General features: G+C 43.2%; 2 protein-coding genes across 4 annotated transcripts in view; both read left to right on the forward strand.

Annotated features, from left to right (window-relative positions):
* Positions 1-6,991, forward strand: part of LOC124878422 (protein HIRA) — a 28,096-nt gene extending 21,105 nt beyond the window's left edge. The window contains exon 25 of the mRNA XM_047382356.1: positions 5,539-6,991. Coding sequence (XP_047238312.1) covers positions 5,539-5,655 — 117 coding nt within the window. The 3' untranslated portion in view covers positions 5,656-6,991. The remainder of the gene's footprint in view (positions 1-5,538) is intronic.
* A 1,158-nt stretch (positions 6,992-8,149) lies between these two features.
* On the forward strand, positions 8,150-21,952 carry LOC124877183 (interleukin-6 receptor subunit beta). Of its 3 annotated transcripts, XM_047380236.1 has the most exons (15): positions 8,151-8,489; positions 9,338-9,445; positions 10,327-10,435; positions 10,509-10,642; positions 11,269-11,399; positions 11,708-11,867; positions 13,185-13,267; positions 13,645-13,846; positions 16,267-16,467; positions 17,483-17,581; positions 17,711-17,851; positions 18,562-18,690; positions 19,122-19,206; positions 20,632-20,713; positions 21,121-21,952. In XM_047380236.1, the coding sequence occupies exons 1-15, from the start codon at positions 8,228-8,230 to the stop codon at positions 21,658-21,660; spliced, it is 2,466 nt and encodes an 821-aa protein (XP_047236192.1). In that variant the 5' UTR covers positions 8,151-8,227; the 3' UTR covers positions 21,661-21,952. The 3 variants fall into 3 exon arrangements, with proteins under 3 accessions (XP_047236194.1, XP_047236192.1, XP_047236193.1); XM_047380238.1 differs by lacking the exon at positions 16,267-16,467 and having other exon boundaries at positions 8,150-8,489; XM_047380237.1 differs by lacking the exon at positions 9,338-9,445.
* The last annotated feature ends 495 nt before the right edge of the window (positions 21,953-22,447 follow it).

A 22,447-nucleotide genomic window follows, 5' to 3' on the forward strand; every position in this document is an offset into this window, starting at 1 on the left:
CTGAGTCCCTCTGTGTCTCATTGTGTCCCTCTGTGTCTCATTGTGTCTCTCTGTGTCCCTCTGTGTCTCATTGTGTCCCTCTGTGTCTCATTGTGTCTCTCTGTGTCCCTCTGTGTCTCATTGTGTCTCTCTGTGTCCCTCTGTGTCTTATTGTGTCCCTCTGTGTCTCATTGTGTCTCTCTGTGTCCCTCTGTGTCTCATTGTGTCCCTCTGTGTCTCATTGTGTCTCTCTGAGTCCCTCTGTGTCTCATTGTGTCCCTCTGTGTCTCATTGTGTCCCTCTGTGTCTCATTGTGTCCCTCTGTGTCTCATTGTGTCCCTCTGTGTCTCATTGTGTCTCATTGTGTCCCTCTGTGTCTCATTGTGTCTCTCTGTGTCTCATTGTGTCCCTCTGTGTCTCATTGTGTCTCTCTGAGTCCCTCTGTGTCTCATTGTGTCCCTCTGTGTCTCATTGTGTCCCTCTGTGTCTCATTGTGTCCCTCTGTGTCTCATTGTGTCTCTCTGAGTCCCTCTGTGTCTCATTGTGTCCCTCTGTGTCTCATTGTGTCCCTCTGTGTCTCATTGTGTCTCTCTGTGTCCCTCTGTGTCTCATTGTGTCCCTCTGTGTCTCATTGTGTCCCTCTGTGTCTCATTGTGTCCCTCTGTGTCTCATTGTGTCCCTCTGTGTCTCATTGTGTCTCTCTGTGTCCCTCTGTGTCTCATTGTGTCCCTCTGTGTCTCATTGTGTCCCTCTGTGTCTCATTGTGTCCCTCTGTGTCTCATTGTGTCTCTCTGAGTCCCTCTGTGTCTCATTGTGTCCCTCTGTGTCTCATTGTGTCTCTCTGTGTCCCTCTGTGTCTCATTGTGTCCCTCTGTGTCTCATTGTGTCTCTCTGTGTCCCTCTGTGTCTCATTGTGTCCCTCTGTGTCTCATTGTGTCCCTCTGTGTCTCATTGTGTCTCTCTGTGTCCCTCTGTGTCTCATTGTGTCCCTCTGTGTCTCATTGTGTCTCTCTGTGTCCCTCTGTGTCTCATTGTGTCTCTCTGAGTCCCTCTGTGTCTCATTGTGTCCCTCTGTGTCTCATTGTGTCCCTCTGTGTCTCATTGTGTCCCTCTGTGTCTCATTGTGTCTCTCTGTGTCCCTCTGTGTCTCATTGTGTCCCTCTGTGTCTCATTGTGTCCCTCTGTGTCTCATTGTGTCCCTCTGTGTCTCATTGTGTCCCTCTGTGTCTCATTGTGTCTCTCTGTGTCCCTCTGTGTCTCATTGTGTCCCTCTGTGTCTCATTGTGTCCCTCTGTGTCTCATTGTGTCCCTCTGTGTCTCATTGTGTCCCTCTGTGTCTCATTGTGTCTCTCTGAGTCCCTCTGTGTCTCATTGTGTCCCTCTGTGTCTCATTGTGTCTCTCTGTGTCCCTCTGTGTCTCATTGTGTCCCTCTGTGTCTCATTGTGTCTCATTGTGTCCCTCTGTGTCTCATTGTGTCTCTCTGTGTCTCATTGTGTCCCTCTGTGTCTCATTGTGTCTCTCTGAGTCCCTCTGTGTCTCATTGTGTCCCTCTGTGTCTCATTGTGTCCCTCTGTGTCTCATTGTGTCCCTCTGTGTCTCATTGTGTCTCTCTGAGTCCCTCTGTGTCTCATTGTGTCCCTCTGTGTCTCATTGTGTCCCTCTGTGTCTCATTGTGTCTCTCTGTGTCCCTCTGTGTCTCATTGTGTCCCTCTGTGTCTCATTGTGTCCCTCTGTGTCTCATTGTGTCCCTCTGTGTCTCATTGTGTCCCTCTGTGTCTCATTGTGTCTCTCTGTGTCCCTCTGTGTCTCATTGTGTCCCTCTGTGTCTCATTGTGTCTCTCTGTGTCCCTCTGTGTCTCATTGTGTCTCTCTGAGTCCCTCTGTGTCTCATTGTGTCCCTCTGTGTCTCATTGTGTCTCTCTGTGTCCCTCTGTGACTCATTGTGTCCCTCTGTGTCTCATTGTGTCTCTCTGAGTCCCTCTGTGCCTCATTGTGTCCCTCTGTGTCTCATTGTGTCTCTCTGTGTCCCTCTGTGTCTCATTGTGTCCCTCTGTGTCCCTCTGTGTCTCTCTGAGTCCCTCTGTGTCTCATTGTGTCCCTCTGTGTCTCATTGTGTCTCTCTGTGTCCCTCTGTGTCTCATTGTGTCCCTCTGTGTCTCATTGTGTCTCTCTGAGTCCCTCTGTGTCTCATTGTGTCCCTCTGTGTCTCATTGTGTCCCTCTGTGTCTCATTGTGTCTCTCTGTGTCCCTCTGTGTCTCATTGTGTCTCATTGTGTCCCTCTGTGTCTCATTGTGTCCCTCTGTGTCTCATTGTGTCTCTCTGTGTCCCTCTGTGTCTCATTGTGTCCCTCTGTGTCTCATTGTGTCTCTCTGAGTCCCTCTGTGTCTCATTGTGTCCCTCTGTGTCTCATTGTGTCCCTCTGTGTCTCATTGTGTCCCTCTGTGTCTCATTGTGTCCCTCTGTGTCTCATTGTGTCTCATTGTGTCTCATTGTGTCTCTCTGTGTCTCATTGTGTCCCTCTGTGTCTCATTGTGTCTCTCTGTGTCCCTCTGTGTCTCATTGTGTCCCTCTGTGTCTCATTGTGTCTCTCTGAGTCCCTCTGTGTCTCATTGTGTCCCTCTGTGTCTCATTGTGTCTCATTGTGTCCCTCTGTGTCTCATTGTGTCTCTCTGTGTCCCTCTGTGTCTCATTGTGTCTCTCTGAGTCCCTCTGTGTCTCATTGTGTCCCTCTGTGTCTCATTGTGTCTCATTGTGTCCCTCTGTGTCTCATTGTGTCCCTCTGTGTCTCATTGTGTCCCTCTGTGTCTCTCTGTGTCTCATTGTGTCCCTCTGTGTCTCATTGTGTCTCTCTGTGTCCCTCTGTGTCTCATTGTGTCCCTCTGTGTCTCATTGTGTCTCTCTGAGTCCCTCTGTGTCTCATTGTGTCCCTCTGTGTCTCATTGTGTCTCATTGTGTCTCTCTGTGTCTCATTGTGTCCCTCTGTGTCTCATTGTGTCTCTCTGTGTCTCATTGTGTCCCTCTGTGTCTCTCTGTGTCTCATTGTGTCCCTCTGTGTCTCATTGTGTCTCTCTGTGTCCCTCTGTGTCTCATTGTGTCCCTCTGTGTCTCATTGTGTCTCTCTGTGTCTCATTGTGTCCCTCTGTGTCTCTCTGTGTCTCATTGTGTCCCTCTGTGTCTCATTGTGTCTCTCTGTGTCCCTCTGTGTCTCATTGTGTCCCTCTGTGTCTCATTGTGTCCCTCTGTGTCTCATTGTGTCCCTCTGTGTCTCATTGTGTCTCATTGTGTCTCTCTGTGTCTCATTGTGTCCCTCTGTGTCTCATTGTGTCTCTCTGTGTCTCATTGTGTCCCTCTGTGTCCCTCTGTGTCTCATTGTGTCCCTCTGTGTCTCATTGTGTCTCTCTGAGTCCCTCTGTGTCTCATTGTGTCTCATTGTGTCCCTCTGTGTCTCATTGTGTCCCTCTGTGTCTCATTGTGTCTCTCTGTGTCCCTCTGTGTCTCATTGTGTCTCATTGTGTCCCTCTGTGTCTCATTGTGTCCCTCTGTGTCTCATTGTGTCTCTCTGTGTCCCTCTGTGTCTCATTGTGTCCCTCTGTGTCTCATTGTGTCTCTCTGAGTCCCTCTGTGTCTCATTGTGTCTCATTGTGTCCCTCTGTGTCTCATTGTGTCCCTCTGTGTCTCATTGTGTCCCTCTGTGTCTCATTGTGTCTCATTGTGTCTCTCTGTGTCTCATTGTGTCCCTCTGTGTCTCATTGTGTCTCTCTGTGTCCCTCTGTGTCTCATTGTGTCCCTCTGTGTCTCATTGTGTCTCTCTGAGTCCCTCTGTGTCTCATTGTGTCCCTCTGTGTCTCATTGTGTCTCATTGTGTCCCTCTGTGTCTCATTGTGTCTCTCTGTGTCCTTCTGTGTCTCATTGTGTCTTTCTGAGTCCCTCTGTGTCTCATTGTGTCCCTCTGTGTCTCATTGTGTCTCTCTGTGTCCCTCTGTGTCTCATTGTGTCCCTCTGTGTCTCATTGTGTCTCTCTGTGTCTCATTGTGTCCCTCTGTGTCTCTCTGTGTCTCATTGTGTCCCTCTGTGTCTCATTGTGTCTCTCTGTGTCCCTCTGTGTCTCATTGTGTCCCTCTGTGTCTCATTGTGTCTCTCTGTGTCTCATTGTGTCCCTCTGTGTCTCTCTGTGTCTCATTGTGTCCCTCTGTGTCTCATTGTGTCTCTCTGTGTCCCTCTGTGTCTCATTGTGTCCCTCTGTGTCTCATTGTGTCCCTCTGTGTCTCATTGTGTCCCTCTGTGTCTCATTGTGTCTCATTGTGTCTCTCTGTGTCTCATTGTGTCCCTCTGTGTCTCATTGTGTCTCTCTGTGTCTCATTGTGTCCCTCTGTGTCCCTCTGTGTCTCATTGTGTCCCTCTGTGTCTCATTGTGTCTCTCTGAGTCCCTCTGTGTCTCATTGTGTCTCATTGTGTCCCTCTGTGTCTCATTGTGTCCCTCTGTGTCTCATTGTGTCTCTCTGTGTCCCTCTGTGTCTCATTGTGTCTCATTGTGTCCCTCTGTGTCTCATTGTGTCCCTCTGTGTCTCATTGTGTCTCTCTGTGTCCCTCTGTGTCTCATTGTGTCCCTCTGTGTCTCATTGTGTCTCTCTGAGTCCCTCTGTGTCTCATTGTGTCTCATTGTGTCCCTCTGTGTCTCATTGTGTCCCTCTGTGTCTCATTGTGTCCCTCTGTGTCTCATTGTGTCTCATTGTGTCTCATTGTGTCTCTCTGTGTCTCATTGTGTCCCTCTGTGTCTCATTGTGTCTCTCTGTGTCCCTCTGTGTCTCATTGTGTCCCTCTGTGTCTCATTGTGTCTCTCTGAGTCCCTCTGTGTCTCATTGTGTCCCTCTGTGTCTCATTGTGTCTCATTGTGTCCCTCTGTGTCTCATTGTGTCTCTCTGTGTCCCTCTGTGTCTCATTGTGTCTTTCTGAGTCCCTCTGTGTCTCATTGTGTCCCTCTGTGTCTCATTGTGTCTCATTGTGTCTCTCTGTGTCTCATTGTGTCCCTCTGTGTCTCATTGTGTCTCATTGTGTCTCATTGTGTCTCATTGTGTCTCTCTGTGTCTCATTGTGTCCCTCTGTGTCTCATTGTGTCTCATTGTGTCCCTCTGTGTCTCATTGTGTCTCTCTGAGTCCCTCTGTGTCTCATTGTGTCTCTCTGTGTCTCTCTGTGTCTCATTGTGTCTCTCTGTGTCCCTCTGTGTCTCATTGTGTCTCATTGTGTCCCTCTGTGTCCCTCTGTGTCTCATTGTGTCTCTCTGAGTCCCTCTGTGTCTCATTGTGTCTCTCTGTGTCTCTCTGTGTCTCATTGTGTCTCTCTGTGTCTCATTGTGTCTCTCTGTGTCTCATTGTGTCTCATTGTGTCTCTCTGTGTCTCTCTGTGTCTCATTGTGTCTCATTGTGTCCCTCTGTGTCTCATTGTGTCTCATTGTGTCTCTCTGTGTCTCATTGTGTCTCATTGTGTCTCTCTGTGTCTCATTGTGTCTCTCTGTGTCTCATTGTGTCTCATTGTGTCCCTCTGTGTCTCATTGTTCAGGGGCTGCACAAACGGGAGCTGTTGCGGGAGGTTCTACCCGTCATCGGAGAAAATCTGCGGTTTCAGAGACTTTTCACAGAGTATCAGGACCAGCTGGAGCTGCTACGTGTCAAATAACATCCAGACTGACCCACAAACACTCTCACACAGACTGAATGAAACCAGTCAGGTTTGGTCCCACTCGGCCCGCTTCGGGTAAACTCACACAGGGTGCTTGGAGTCGCTTCTCTAGCTGAGGCCCAGGAAACAGAACCGTTTTCTGGGACCTTAAAACATGTCTGCCACTGTTTGGACACCGGACCTCTTCAGAACCCACCGTCGCTCTTCAGAACCCACCGTCACTCTTCAGAACCCACCGTCGCTCTTCAGAACCCACCGTCGCTCTTCAGAACCCACCGTCGCTCTTCTTATTCCAGATTTCCTTTAATTTGACTTTGTTTCTTTTTTCTTCTGCATTTCCTCGTCCCTGACCTGTGCTCATCCTCTGGGTTTTCCAATCAGGAATTTCTGAAGGTAAATCCAGGGAGAAGGGAAGTGAAAGGTTGGACCCACCTGCTCCTCCTCAGAACCAAAGCCGAGCAGCATAAAAAGGCAGACCGCTCGAACCAAAGTGTCGTCTGCAAGCATTGGATGGTCCAGACAGAGAAGCTCAGTGAGTTTTTACAGGTTTACTGCTGATCAGCCTGAGAGCACTTAATGATGTTTAAAGAACAGAATCCCAAACGGATCGCTCCAACTGAACCAGCTGCTTTCATTTCTGTTTGCTTTCGCCGATGGAAACCAGTTCCCCCACAGCAGAGAGAATATTCCCGGCAGTTTCTGAGTACTGACCTGGACCTCATGTCAGTTGAGCAATGAAGTAGGAAAAATGAAGACCTCTGCTGTTACTGTCCTGCAGGAATCCCTCTAGATGTTCTGCTTTTTAGACAATATTATGTCAGAATCAGGTGAAAAACTGTCGTCAGTCACTTAATAATCAGGAAGCTCAGATGTTTTAAAGGTTAGAAACTTCATCATGAGGCAATGGGAGAAGTTGTAGCTGCTGGTTGCTTCAATAGAAGCTGTGGGGAAACGGAGACGGCTGCAGATTTTGGAATAACTGCACCCAGAATCTGAAAACCACATGAAAATTTGCTTTCGTCTCATAAATGTTTTTTAGTTTTGGGTTTCTGCAGCGATCAGAGATGAAGCAGCAGAGCCAGCCGGTGGCAGCAGAGGTTAACGTTTAGTCAGAGTGTCGCAGTGTTAACGCTCCCTTCGCTTCCTTAATGTCCATCTGTACAAAGTTTCACTGGTTTCTTTCTCCTGCTTCTTTTTGTGTTGTTTTCAAATGTTTGTAAATGTTTTTCGTATGTTTTTTTTTTTTTTATTTTATATGAAAAAGGAAATAAAATAAAGTTGCAGCAATTTTGTTTCGGAGCAAAAATGAAGATTAAAAAGTGGAACTAATGAATTTAATTTGTTGGTTTGGATTTTATTTCCTCCTGCAGACAAACCAGCAGCTGAATCTAAAGAAAACATGTTCATAAAGTGAAACTCACAATTATTCATACCTCTGGCAGATTTACTTTTAATATTAATAATATTTAATTTGACCAACATTTGCAGTGGCCTAGTCAAAGTCCAGACCTGAATCTGAGTAGGGAGCTTAGGGTGATGGCAAGGAGGTTTTCCAAGCTCAAAGAATTGGAGCTCATCCCCAAAATTAAATCATCAAAATATCAGGGAAGCTGCAAAAAGCTGCTCAGCAACCAGGAGGGTTTGAAGATTTTTCCCAATGATTATGAAGAAAATAAAAAATGATTTAAAAATAAAACAGTTGTTTCCTTCATCGTCCGTCCCATTTCCCGTCAGAAACGAACCTCTTGGCTGAATTAAAATCTTTCATCTCAATGTGGCAGGAGTGTGAATACTTCTGGGCTTAACTGCATGAGGCCAGAGGAGAACATCTAAGCAATGTTTATCAACCGTGAGGTGATCTGATGATGGTGGAACCACAGAAGGTTCAGATTTAGTTGTGAAGGAGACACCAGATGTTGAGTTTGTGTCTGTGGAGGGAAACCTGCTGTTGGCATCCAACCATCATCCATCCTCCATCCATCCTCCATCCATCCAACCAGACAAACAGCCGTTCATCAGGTAACAAAAGCTTCAATTATAAAAAATATCCAATATTTAACATTTATTACTAGTTACATTTATGTGCATTGAATTAAAAGGATGTTTGCATCAAACGGTTTTGTTTAATTTTGTTCTAAATAGTTCATGAAATTATATTTTAGACATTTTTACCAAATCTTGAACTGTTCAGGTTTTCTAAAATATAAATAATTTCTTTGTGACAAAGGTTTCATAATTTAGGGGAAAACAGGGAGGAGAAATCTGGATTTAGTCTTAATTTTGGGAAAGATTAATCCCTCAAAGCCTAAATTTGATAAAATGTATTATTTTTTCTAACTTTTTGCTGTCTTACATTCAACACACGATTAAAAGCAAACAAACCCTGAATAAATATTTATCTCCAGTTTTTACACCAGTTTCTATCGGCTGGAAAACCTTCAGCAAATTCAAACCAGATCAGAAACAGCAGCAGATCAGATGTTCCTCTAAAAGCTCCATGACCTCAGTTAGTCACAGACCCTCCTGCGTGCGTCATGATGATGTGACGCGAGAAGGCCGTCACTTTTAGATGAATGCAGTCATTTCCTCAGCAGCTTCAGTCTCAGAGGGTTCAAGTGAGTTCCTCCTCCTGCTCCTCCTCCAACATCAGGTTCAGACCTTCAACTGCTGCAGGCAGAAGCTCCAGAAACCAGATGGATGCTTTCTACTCTTCATAACAAGCAGATGTTTCTCATGGGCGACAGTTTTTCCTATTAAAATGGACCTTTGGTCTCTGAAGCTCCAGCTTGCTATATGGACCCTGCTGAGCCGCCCTGGTGTCTTCTCTATCGGTGAGTTTTTCATCAGAACCGTTTGATTCACCCGTTTTTAAACTCTGGTGTTTCTTTCACTCCTGTTTATTTTTCTGGTGGGACATCATGAAGGAAAATGACTTGAAACAGATCCAGGTCTTTCAAAGCTTTCCGTGTGGAGAAAGATTAAAAAAAAATACCGGAACTCAATCGATCAGAACAATCTTGTTTTTCATTGATCCGTTCAAAGTTCAGTCCAATGAGTCCATCTGTCCCAGGGTTCTGCAACCTGCGGCTCTTTAGACCTTTAAAATCAACTCTTCTTGTTTTCTAGTCTCTTAAAGGCACAAAAAACTGGTTTGTGTGTTTTAGCTTTTATTGTTTTTCATTCTACTTTATTATTATTTATGTCTGTTTTAGTACTGTTCAGTACAAACAGTTTTTAATGTGCTTTATAAATTACGGATTTGGATTGGATCTCAGAAGAAAATGTATACATCATGTTTTTTGCTAAAGTTTTATGTTCTTTATTTAAAAAGCTAAAAATAGAAATAAAATAGTGGTTCTTTAAAAATGGCAACACATTTCCAATAACATTAGCAGCTCTAAACGAGGCTGAAAATGGCTCTTTAGGTTGTCAAGGTTGCAGAGCCCTGAAGCTCGGTCCAATCTGGGTCATCAACAGAACAATGATCTCAAACAACAGGATGGCTGAAAATGTTTCAAAGGCCTAGTCAAAGTCTAGATCCCAACCTGATTAAAATGCTGTAGTGCAGAAACACACCTGAAGAGTCACTGAAGGTGGTTCTACAAGCTGTTGGGGTTGCATCCATTTATATGAAATCAGATTGGATGATTAGATCTGTTTGTGTTTTTATATCCGACAGAAGTATCAGTGAGACACTCGGAGCTGAAGCCATGTAAGGAAAACGACCGTGTCTGTGTCACCGACTCGCAAGACTGCCAACATCCACCGCCTTCTTCTTCACTGAGGAGTGAGAGGAGTCTTGAAGTTTATGAAAGTGCTTTGAAATGGAAAATATATCCTGATAAAATCACATTTCGGCAGACTTTATGTTGCATCACTACAATATTTAAAGATTGTCAGACATATCTCATGAACTGTAGAAGCAACAACATATTCCTTTATGTGGAGCAGTGGTGGCTCTCCTGTTTCTAAGGGTTAAACAAGCCCCCCTGCCCTGGTGTGATATACCACCAGCCACCTGTAGAGGCGCTGCATTCTATGCTACGGATACATCTAAATTACATAGATTTATAACACAGAGTGAAATATTTCAAGCCTTAATTTCTTGTAATTTTTGATGAATATGGCTCACAGAGAATGAAAACCCAGAATTCAGTCTCAGAAAAAAAAGGCTTTTCTTCTGCTGACCAGCTTTATGGAGATGCTGATTTCATTTTCTAGCAGGACTTGGTACCGGTCCACACTGAACAAGGTACCAAAAGCTGGTTCATTAACCATGGTGCTCCTGTTCTTGATTGACCAGCAAACTCCCCTCACCGGAATCTCATAGAAAATCTATGGAGTGTTGTCAAGAGGAAGATGAGAGACACCAGACCCAGTGAGGCAGATGACCTGAAGGCTGTTATCAAAGAAATTTAGGCTTGAGGCCCACAGGGTGACTGCACAGCACCAATCTTCATTTAGACACATGGAGAATGAACCACGGGTTTCCTTTTCACTAAGTTGGCTCTATACTGACTTTCCTCTAGAAGCTGTTACCTTTTGATTGTGGCGACATTTTGTTCAATAAACAAAGAAACCAAACAGAAACAGCAGCAGCTGAGAGAAATAAAAGGGTGAAACTGTTGGACTTGAACTTGAATCATGGTTTTTGTCTCCTCACTGCAGAGACTCTGAACATGTCCTGCTACTACCAGGAAACTTCAGATCAACACAGGTCTGTGACCTGCAGCTGGAGTCAGGTGTCTGAGTCTAAGGCCTCTCTGGTCTTCACCAGGTAAACCCAGCTCTACGCTGAAATCTTTAGATATCTTCACCAGCTTTGGTTAATGCTTTGCTGTCTTCCTCAGCGACTATAAAATCATCTCCTGCCATGGCATCTTTAACCCAGCAGCCACCCTCGAAGTGACAGCCCGAATAAAGAGCTACCTGACTGGGACGGACGTTTGGTCCCAGCCTCATAGGATGTTTCTGTTTGACAAAGGTTAAAACACCGACACACTTCTCCTGATTTTAAGTAAATCTTTCCAGCATGTTTATCAACTTCTGAGCTCCTGAGGGACCAACGGTACTACGCTGTGTGTTCATGAGAAGATACCTGTTCCCAATTTCAGGGGGTCTGTGCAACATATAGGCAGACCTGGAGCTTAACAGGTTCTTATACTCTGCTGTATAAACAGAAACATGTTCAACCTGAGCAGAGCACTTAGATTAGTCAGGTTATGATGTGTTCACATTATAACTATCTTATGTGCACATGTTGCTGTATTGTTTGCAGCACATGGTATTATCTTGTGTGCACATGTTGATATCTCGCGTGCTTCTTATTTTGTTTTTTGCAGATGTTAGATTTATTTATGCTGTTTGCACATTCTAATTTTTTGTATGCATGTGAATTTGTTTTGTGTAACTGTCTTGTTTGCACATGTGTGTGCATGTTTCATTTGGAGCACATTTTCCACATTTACTGGTGCACACATTACAATTGTGTTTGGTTGTGCTTTCTTGTGTGCACATCGATTGATTTTGTATTTTTGTATTTTTTTCTGCGCCTCCTAAAAAAGTTGACCAACTGCAGTGAAACTGATGAAATACTTATTTCCTCTGCAGTCAAACCTTCTCAGCCTGCTTTAGCTCTCATTGCTTCCACTGCGGACTCACTTGTTGCGTCGTGGAAAAGCAGCGTTCGTGGCAGCTGTCGGCTTCGGTATAGACCCAACGACGCTCACACATGGACCGAGGTTAGCATCGTACAAGCAAACTTCGATTAATCAGCACTTGGTCTCCTCCTTTGTTTGATGCACCATAAAAACTTGCTGGAAACAAACTTGCCGTCCTCTTGTGTACACATACACATTCCCTTTTCAGAGATTTACAAAAATACCAAACAATAGAAGTTCAGGTGGTTTGTTGTTCTGATTTTCCTGCAGTGGAGCAGGTAGAAACAACGTGAAGTTTGGTAATAACGTGTCTTAATGATTTCATGCTGCAGGGTGGGACCTTCTTCTGTCTAGGCTGCTAAACAGACTTCTTCCTGTTTTCATTCTAGATTTCAGATCTCATTCCTGCATATGAAGGTCAGGCTCTGAACTACACAATCACAAACCTCCTACCTTTTATGGCGTACAAAGCTGCTGTGGCCTGCATGACGAAGTCCGGTATCTGGAGCGACTGGAGCTCAGACACAAACATACAAACACTGGATAGAGGTAAACCTTCACGTCACACACACAAGTATGTACTACAGGACATAACTGGGCCCCTAAAAATAATCAAACAATGCAGCAGAAGATGGCTAACCATAAATACGCTAAGAACCAAAGCTCTGCACCAAAATGTTCACCATGGGAACCAACCATACAGCATAGAGACTGATTGTTCTCCACTCAGGTGCAGAACCACAGGAGGAAAAAAAAATCCCCGAACCTGATTGATTGTTGAGCTTTTTGGACTGAATAAAAAGTTAATGACAGACACAGCCTGAAAACACCAGAGATAAACAAACCTGAACAGGTTGTAAAGCCTGTTATCAGTTTCTTGTCTTATAACTTTTATGTTCTCTCTTTTCTCTTCCTAGAAGCTACACCCGGCCTGACTCTGTTTCTACCTGTGACACCTTTCTGGAGAGAGGAATCGTCCAAGCTTCCGCTGGCAACAACTTAATGCTCACCTTCTACAGATGATCCACATGGCCCTGTCTTTCAGTGTTTAACCTTTTCTCTCTCCTAGACATGGCTACTGACTGAGCTTCTACTGTGACTAACTCTATGTTCTCTCTTTCAGACTCTAACCTTGAAAACTGGCTCAGAGTTTATCTGTTCTTTCTTTCTAGATGAAACGACTAAAGGAGCTACATCCATTAACATTTACTTTTCCTTCCCATAGAAAGTACTCCTAGATCAGTGCTTCTTTGTTCTCTTTGTGTCTCTGCTCTGTTCTCTCAAACCTCCAGTCGGTCGTGGCAGATGGCCGCTCACACTGAGCCTGGTTCTGGTTCTGCTGGAGGTTTCTTCCTGTTAAAAGGGAGTTTTTCCTCTCCACTGTCGCTACATGCATGCTCAGTATGAGGGATTGCTGCAAAGTCAACACCAGTGACTCTCCACTGTCTCTACATGCTCATCCAGGAGGAGTGAATGCTGCAAGTCACTGACTGGATGCAATCTGCTGGGTTTCCTTAGACAGAAAAACTTTTTATCCAATTTGAATAAATAACTGAATCTGACTGAACTGTTCAATGGTTACGATTAATAGGAATGTATGAACCTGACTGTTGTGAAGAACCTTGAGACAAAGTGTTGTGACTTATATAAATAAAACTGAATTGAATTAAATTGTTGTAAAAGCAAACGGGCCCTTCACAGTCACAGATTTACCTGGAAACTGAGAACATAAAGCACATTCATCATTTACAGAGACAATACAAAATGGTATTAAGAGATTCATTCATTTTATTTTTACTTCATGTAAAATGAATTATGCTTGTTGAAATGATCAGTTAATATTATATTTAACTGCTATTTTCCCAGCGCCTTCCCAACCTCCAGAGATGTGTTACAGAGTGGAGAAAACCGGCACTGATGGGTCTCTCCTCCTTCATCTCATCTGGGTGGTAAAATGTGTTGAATGAACGCATCCTATCAATAAGAAACAAACTACTGACTCAGTTCAACAAGTCAAACTAATAATGAGGCAAAGCCTCAGTCCCAATTATCTGATGTTTGAATAATTAAAATAAAAATGAGTAACATTAGGGGGAGTTTGGGGATATGAATTGTTTGGTATTATATATTCTTTTTATAATGCAGGTTGGAAAAATAAAATCTCTAGATCTACAGCTTCTAATATTTTTTTTAATGCATTCATTAAAAACATGTTAATTAATAAAAAACAGGAATTACTAATTTATTTAAAAAAGTGATAAAAACATGTTAGAAACTCCTCCAAACAGCTTCTCGTCAGCTGTTTTGTGTCCTCTCTTTATTTTAGACCCCTGACCCTGGTGGGGCCAAAGATCGGGTCCTCGGATACCGGGTCAGCATTAATCCACGTGAACCCGTTCAAAACGTCACAGAGACGACTTTGCTCCTGGTGGTGAAGGAGGGGAACTACAGCATCACTGTTGAGGCTTTCAACACAGCCGGTTTTGGACCTGCAGCACGACTTCAAATCGACACACAAACCCAGATCTGTGAGTGTTTCACTGTGTGGCGCCTGGATCGGTTTTTATGGTTCTGAGAACATTATCTTCTGACAGAAGACATGATCAACCGCGGACCTAAAAACTAAACATTATACATAGTCTTTGTCACTGTTTTCTTCTCCATGTCGCCTGAGAAGCTGTTGACTTCATCATAAACTATTAATATAAAATAATCGGTTCCTGGTAGGAAGGACAGATCAGTAAGATTCAGTTCTGTGTAAAATAAACACCAAAAACATTTATTCTCTTAGACCAAAGCAGAAGATTTCACCTTCACCGGCTAAACTTCCACTATTAGATTGCATCTTCTGTTCCTTCGGTTTTGCAACATCCTGAGTCGGGTTAAGTTTCTTATCAGAGGAGGAAGTGAGAGTTCAGATGGTGGAGCAAACACCTTCCTGTCACATGACCTCCAAAGATATACTGGTCCTTCTCAAAATATTAGCATATTGTGATAAAGTTCATTATTTTCCATAATGTCATGATGAAAATTTAACATTCATATATTTTAGATTCATTGCACACTAACTGAAATATTTCAGGTCTTTTATTGTCTTAATACGGATGATTTTGGCATACAGCTCATGAAAACCCAAAATTCCTATCTCACAAAATTAGCATATTTCATCCGACCAATAAAAGAAAAGTGTTTTTAATACAAAAAACGTCAACCTTCAAATAATCATGTACAGTTATGCACTCAATACTTGGTCGGGAATCCTTTTGCAGAAATGACTGCTTCAATGTGGCGTGGCATGGAGGCAATCAGCCTGTGGCACTGCTGAGGTCTTATGGAGGCCCAGGATGCTTCGATAGCGGCCTTTAGCTCATCCAGAGTGTTGGGTCTTGAGTCTCTCAACGTTCTCTTCACAATATCCCACAGATTCTCTATGGGGTTCAGGTCAGGAGAGTTGGCAGGCCAATTGAGCACAGTGATACCATGGTCAGTAAACCATTTACCAGTGGTTTTGGCACTGTGAGCAGGTGCCAGGTCGTGCTGAAAAATGAAATCTTCATCTCCATAAAGCTTTTCAGCAGATGGAAGCATGAAGTGCTCCAAAATCTCCTGATAGCTAGCTGCATTGACCCTGCCCTTGATAAAACACAGTGGACCAACACCAGCAGCTGACACGGCACCCCAGACCATCACTGACTGTGGGTACTTGACACTGGACTTCTGGCATTTTGGCATTTCCTTCTCCCCAGTCTTCCTCCAGACTCTGGCACCTTGATTTCCGAATGACATGCAGAATTTGCTTTCATCCGAAAAAAGTACTTTGGACCACTGAGCAACAGTCCAGTGCTGCTTCTGTGTAGCCCAGGTCAGGCGCTTCTGCCGCTGTTTCTGGTTCAAAAGTGGCTTGACCTGGGGAATGCGGCACCTGTAGCCCATTTCCTGCACACGCCTGTGCACGGTGGCTCTGGATGTTTCTACTCCAGACTCAGTCCACTGCTTCCGCAGGTCCCCCAAGGTCTGGAATCGGCCCTTCTCCACAATCTTCCTCAGGGTCCGGTCACCTCTTCTCGTTGTGCAGCGTTTTCTGCCACACTTTTTCCTTCCCACAGACTTCCCACTGAGGTGCCTTGATACAGCACTCTGGGAACAGCCTATTCGTTCAGAAATGTCTTTCTGTGTCTTACCCTCTTGCTTGAGGGTGTCAATAGTGGCCTTCTGGACAGCAGTCAGGTCGGCAGTCTTACCCATGATTGGGGTTTTGAGTGATGAACCAGGCTGGGAGTTTTAAAGGCCTCAGGAATCTTTTGCAGGTGTTTAGAGTTAACTCGTTGATTCAGATGATTAGGTTCATAGCTCGTTTAGAGAACCTTTTAATGATATGCTAATTTTGTGAGATAGAAATTTTGGGTTTTCATGAGCTGTATGCCAAAATCATCCGTATTAAGACAATAAAAGACCTGAAATATTTCAGTTATTGTGAAATGAATCTAAAATATATGAATGTTAAATTTTCATCATGACATTATGGAAAATAATGAACTTTATCACAATATGCTAATATTTTGAGAAGGACCAGTATATGCCTGGGACTGATCCTTATCACCTGGGCGGGGCTATTTGATTAGCTCCACCTCCTAAACTGAACATAATCAAACCTGTTGACTGATGCTTTATAAAGAGAGGAGTTTTACAATATCTGGGAGCAAACGTGTTTTTAGCAGCCATCTTAGATCTGGAGTATTAATACTGCGGACTTTAAAAAGACTTTGTAACTCTTCAAAGGTAAAGTTACTTAATAATTAAATTCACATCATGACATTTAGTGTCATCATTTCATCTCATTTAACACTGTATAATTTTTATCCTACATGTCTTTGCGCAAAGGTGTTTTATTTCTGACCTTCACAACCTGCAGCTGAACGTTTCATTTTTCTTTGAATACTTTCTGCAGCTCTGCCTTCTGTGAGAAACTTGTGGATTTCCAGCAATTTTCCAGAAGACGAAGAGCTCCTGGTCCAGTGGACGCTCCCTGGCGCTCCATCCTCTGTCCCGCCTGGCAGCCATGCTGCGGTTCGGTGGCACTCAGAGAAAAATCTGTCCACCAGCCGATGGCGTAGAGTTGACGGTTTCACCTCCTCTGCTGTCATCACAGGTCATCTCAGATGTGTTTGATTTATTATAATAAAAACATTAAAAAGAGACACAGCCACACATCTTATCGCCTACATCAACAAACCAAACTAAGATGATGAGTGTGGAGAAGGTTTCTCCTTCTAAATATTTTAATCTAGACCTTTTTTGGCGAGTTTTCAACTTTTTCTTTTTGTTTTTGCCAAAATTAGCAACAAATGTCCCTCGGTTACAGAAACTGAATGTTGGTGGAAGAACAGAAAGAACCTGTTTGGAGCATCTCAGCTCAGCTTACAGCAGAAACATCATATAAAGTTCAGATGTATGAAGGAAAGTCGGACCTTAACTGACTGAAACAGCATTTTAAAACCTTTTACAGTTTATGCATCTTTGACATTTTACTGTGAAATGTTTAAGCTAATGTGATGATCTCACCGTTCAATATTCATCAGACGTTTTACTGAAACTACTTTCATAACCAGTTTTTTCTCCACATGAACAGTTTGTACATCATAATGTGGGTATTTCGTCTCTTTCCAGGCAGTTTGTCTAATGTTGCTTTATGACTTGTGGTTTTCTGTCAAATCGTCCATGAGTGTAGAAACCCGAACTCTAATTGGCTCCCATTATATTCCAGCTCTGAACGTTTTTCGGGACTTTAAGGGTCGGTTTACGCCGTCATATCTTCTATGTAAAACACTAGAGACACTTAGAAGTTCACACGTTTGGCCACCAGAAGTTTTCTGAGACAACTTGTAGTTTTTGTGCAGTGACTGTTGAGGCCTTCATTTTAAGTCTGTTTGTCTGAGGAAGAGTGTCAATCACCATAGCAACCGCAGACTCCACAGTTTTCTTGTGTCTCGTGTTTTTCCATCACAGCTGCTCCCATAGAGTCTGTAAAAATGTTGCCAAATTTATTTAAAATTAGCGAACTAACAGAAGGATTTCTTCAAATTACTTTGGAAAATTTCATATTTAAGAAGCAGCTCCAGTTAAAAGTTTGGACGCACGAGCTTTTAACCGTCTTGTGTTTCCAGATGTTGACCCTGATGAGTCCTACCTGGTCAGTGTGTTCCCTGTCTACAACCAGCAGTGTGGACCTGCCCAGTCTCTGGCAGCCAGTCTGCAGCACGGAGGTAAACATGGCGACCGCTGAAGACATCCAGGGTGTTTTAGTGCTCAGCTTCACCTCCAGAAACACAGAGCAAGGTTGTTTTAAGAGGAGGAAGATGAATCTGGGTCATTTTTCCTCTGTCTTCTCTCAGCTCTGATGGAAGTCGTCAGCCTGACGGTCGTCAGCGTCACTAAAACCACCGTGACCGTCATGTGGGCGTGGCAAAGGAAGTCTGCACCAATCAGAGTGGACAGATACAGATTGATGCTGAGGAGAGACACTGACACACAGAGTGCGTTTTAACCTGAAATGAATCACATTTTTAATCATAATATGGAACAAAAGTTCTGGTCCAATTTGTATTTCTTCAGAGGTTTAATGAGGCCCTTTTTCCTTTGGACCTCCATTAAAGCCCTCCAGCTACCAGAACACAACAATACATGCATGTAAAATAAATGTTTGTACAAGCAGCCGTTCTTAATAAATTAGCTTCAACTAAATTATCTTTATTATTCAGCTCAATGAAGATTCTGTTAACATCTTTTAGCTGTAGGAGTTTTTCTTAGTAAATCAACTTGTAAATTCATTTGTCAGCCTGTTCTGTGTGAAATCAAGCCCAGCATGGGGCCCTGTGCAGTTGCAAAGATCAATTAAAGCTCAGACCGAACCTTATTATTTTTTTTTTAGCAACAAAGGAGCTGAAACACCTTCCGAAAGGCTGGAGAACAGCCGCTAGGTGGTAGGGGCTGCAGTCTTCATCACAGCTGTCCCCGGTTCAATTCCAGCTATTTTTACTGCATATCTTCCCCTTCTCTCTTTGCGCTTATTCCTGTCCAGGTACGAATAAATAAATGCCACTAGCTCCATAAAACCTTTGGAAAATAAGAAAGGATGGAAAACAACAGATCCAGACCAGGATAAATAAATGTCTGTTTCTTTAACTTGTGGACAGACGTGTGTCTTCAAACAGGTTGTAAAAGATGTGAATTCTGTGTTTTCCAGTTCTGTCTTTGTGGCCGGACCAGCAGCACCAGCACACCTTCTCCAACCTGACTCCCAGCACCGAGTACTCCCTGCTCCTACTGGCTGATAATCTTTCCAGAACCATCATCCTTGTGGCCACTCATTTTGGTGAGATCTTCAGCCCTGAAACCCAAATCAAAGAGACGTTAGCTTGTTCTTTTAAATCATGTGATTCAAGAAGCTGCAGGCCGGAACAAAAATGGGCATCAGAGAAACTTGATCTTCTCTGAGATCTATATATAAAATTCCAGAACTGTGAAGCTGTTATGATTGGTCCAACAACACCTTCTCACCAAGTTTTTAACTCTTTCTGGTGTTTAGTTTGAGGGAATCTCTTTCCACAGAGCAGAACTCAGGTTTGTCCTGAATGGTGAATCTGCAGCATTGCTGGTTGGCTCCATCTCCTTGTATCACCGTCCTGCTAACATCATGCTACTGCAGCAACATCTAATCCTAGATCTGCCAGACTTAACAAAACCAGCATCTATGTCATAGAGATGTTGGAGCTGTTTCATATTTGAGAATTTTCTGTTCCTCAGATGAAGTTCCAGTGGTGTTGACGGCGACTCCTCTGCTGCTGCTGGTCGTCTCTGTGATGATCATCTCCATCCTTTCCAGAACTCTGTGAGTTATCAGAGAAATCTGAAATCCATGCATCCATGCATCCATCCATCCATCCATCCATCCATGCATCCATGCATCCATCCATCCATCCATCTATCCATCCATCCATCCATCCATGCATCCATCCATCCATCCATCCATCCATCCATCCATCCATCCATGCATCCATGCATCTATCCATCGATGCTCTCCGGCTCCCCCTGGTGGATCCCATGGTGTTCTCAGTCAAGGCATATATTATCCATTCAGGGAATTCTTGGTCTGCCCCAGGGTCTATTCCCAGTTGGACTCCTGGAAAATTCAAAAGCAGGGATATCAGGAGGCCTCCTGATTAGATGATTGGACCTCAGCTGGCTCCCTGTGCTCCCTTCAGGATCTCTAAGGCAGAGTCCTGTCATCCTATGGAGGAAGCTCTTTACAGCCACTTGTATCCAGGATCTCATTCTTTCTGGTATCAATCATATCTCATGGCCATGGCATCAGAATGTACATGGACCAGTACTGTAAATCCAGAACCTCACCATTCACCTCGAATCCTTCTTCACCACAACAGACCGTAGCAACACCCTCATCAGTGGTGATGAAACTGTGATCCATCTAACCACCTCTTGCTTTATCCTACCATCACCTGTAGAAACAACAGCAAGATCCTTGAACTCCTCGGCTTGAGGCAGAAACTTACTACCAACATAAAGGGAGAAGTCCACCTTTAACTGGTTTAGAACCAGACTCTCATCCCAGCTCCTCTACAGCCAGCTAAATAAAAAACTACTTGTTCAACAGGCTGCAATGCAGTTCAGATGTAATATTAACATTTATTCATAGTTAGGATCCTAAGCATCTTTATAAACAGTTTCCAGCAAAGTTCAGGCTTCCTTCATGCTAAACTATTCTTAATGCAGTGGTTTCTGGTTCTGGTCCTCAGAAGGGCCTGGTTCCAGCATGATTTAGATGTGCATCTGCTCCATTACAGCTGACACAAATGATTGAATGAACTCCTCAGCATGCCATCAAGTTCTGCAGATGTCTGCTAATGAGCCATTTATTCAATTCAGGAGTGCCGAACTGCAGAAACATCTAAAACATGCAGCACAGTGGAAACTTGACTGGACTGAAGCTGTTGTGAATAACCTTTCAAAAAAAAAAAAAAAAGAAGGATGTTCAGATGTGAAGCAGATAAGATAATTCAGCCTTCCTCAGGATTTCCTGTGACTTCAGAACTTGATGGGCACAAACAGGCTGTTTTTAATGATCATGTTCTGATAGCACAAAGTAAAATAAACGGTCCCTGTGCATCCTTGTTTTGTTTGCAAAGTGGAACAATATAGAAATATATAGAAATAATTTAAAAGGTTTTCTCCAAGCAGTTGAAGTTGTTCGTGCTGCGTTCAGATTCTGACGTATATAAATGACATTTCTTTGCAGATACAAGTCGTACTTCTTTCCCCTCGTCTCCAGCCCTCGAAGAAGCACAGCCGGCCAGTGGCTGCTGAACCCAAACCTGAGGGTATGACATCATTTTTATTCTTTCATTTCTGAGTTTGGGATGGAGTTCTTCTAACTGCCAACTACAAGAGGTTTCATATAATCAAAAAACATTTACAGTCCCAAAAAATATGCAACATAAACAGGTTCTGCAAAAAACCAAAAAAAAAGCATAGAGGTATTAGGATTCAATACAGCCGAAAAAACAATGAAAGTAAAATGATAATCCAAGCAGCTAAAAAGGTAAACATAATGACCACAAATGTAAGATTACAGTAAACATGAAAAACTTTATTAATCTCTTTCCAATGACATTAAACTGATCAGAAAGCAAAACAATTCAAGTTTAGCCACAATGCTGCAACAAAATGTGATTAGCAGCTTTCAGGTTGAGTCTTTATCATCTTTGTGTTTGATTCCTTTTCTCAGAAATGTGTGCAGAGGAACCTCCTGAATATCACAGATTTCCAGGTGACGGATGTCCTAGGACAGGACCACCGCATCCTGGTAGGTCCAAACGATCACCTTTCATCCGAAGGTCTGCACAAGGACAAATGTCTGCAGTCAATCAGCAACCTCTTCGTTCAGATGTCAACCATCAAACTGGACAATGCAAATGATTCTGGTACCAAACCAATCAGAGGACAGGAGTCTGACATCAGACCAATCACAGAGCAGCAGCTATTCTCCCTTCCGTCAGTTTTCACATCCGACACGACTCTGCTGCACAGACATGAAGAGTGCAGCTGGTCTCTTCAAAGAGAGGAAGACATTTACCTGACATCACATCATCAGGATCAGCCTGATGTTCAGTTTCCAGAACTCCTGACAGACTTACTGAGACGACCAGAAACAGAGAGTGGACCGCTCGAATGCTCCAATATGATCCATGAGGTCAAGTATTTAACAAACGGCTGCTTCAGAGCAGAACCTAACGCTGGAGATGAGATCAGTCCTGTATTAACTTAGAGGTCAAATATGGACCCCTAGTGGCTGTAAAATCCATCACAAACCAAACATAAAACCTTCTTGGGTGAATTATAATTAAAAAAAACATTTAATCCTGCAAGAAGTTGAAATGAGATGATAATCTTGATAATTAATTCTTACAGAAGAAATCTATATCTTTCAGTTGCTTAGAGAGATGAAATGTTTGTAATACTGGTTTAAACCCGATGTTGGAAAAATGTTCTGGAGCATCAATTATTGCAACAGTTTCAGAAAAAAATAGTTGACTGCAAAACAACATCCTTAAAACTGAGGGATTCTGACTAAATTTTATTTCTTTAACAGTTGCTTCTATCAACTCATATTAGTCAAGTTAAATAACTGATTTAAACCCAGGATAATAATCAGATACTTGATTAAATATTTTACTAAAACTGTTATTCACCAGTGTTATGAAACTCCACTTGTAAAACTGCTTTTCTTTGCTGATAATGATGATCTGTTTTTCTCCAACCTCAAAAAACCGTGCCACCAGGTCTCCTGCTCTGTGATTGCTCTTTGTGTCGCAGCTTCATGCAAACATTTGATTCAACGTTTTCATTTACCAGGAATGAAAAGTAAACCTGAAGCACCATGTGAAGAATCAATCTGTAGATCCCTGCAGCCGGTGTGTTCTTTTAAATCATCTGTCCATCTAACGTTTGCTTCAGCTGAGCAGGAGATCTGAAGGTTTCATTTTAGGGGTTGGAGTTCATACAGATCCAGTGTCTGATCAGCTGATGGTAGCTGATGATAGGCTTTCAGCCAA

This window comes from Girardinichthys multiradiatus, chromosome 12, assembly GCF_021462225.1.
Source record: "Girardinichthys multiradiatus isolate DD_20200921_A chromosome 12, DD_fGirMul_XY1, whole genome shotgun sequence".
NCBI classification, from domain to species: domain Eukaryota; kingdom Metazoa; phylum Chordata; class Actinopteri; order Cyprinodontiformes; family Goodeidae; genus Girardinichthys; species Girardinichthys multiradiatus.

What these genes read in the sequence shown, in the direction of transcription:
- LOC124877183 (XM_047380236.1), top strand. Translation starts at nt 8,228, where the DNA reads ATGAATGCAGTCATTTCCTCAGCAGCTTCAGTCTCAGAGGGTTCAAGT. An exon ending in GATGTTTCTGTTTGACAAAG is followed by an intron (nt 10,643 to 11,268) that starts GTTAAAACACCG and finishes TTTCCTCTGCAG; the next exon opens with TCAAACCTTCTCAGCCTGCT. An exon ending in CTCCTCTGCTGTCATCACAG is followed by an intron (nt 16,468 to 17,482) that starts GTCATCTCAGAT and finishes TTGTGTTTCCAG; the next exon opens with ATGTTGACCCTGATGAGTCC.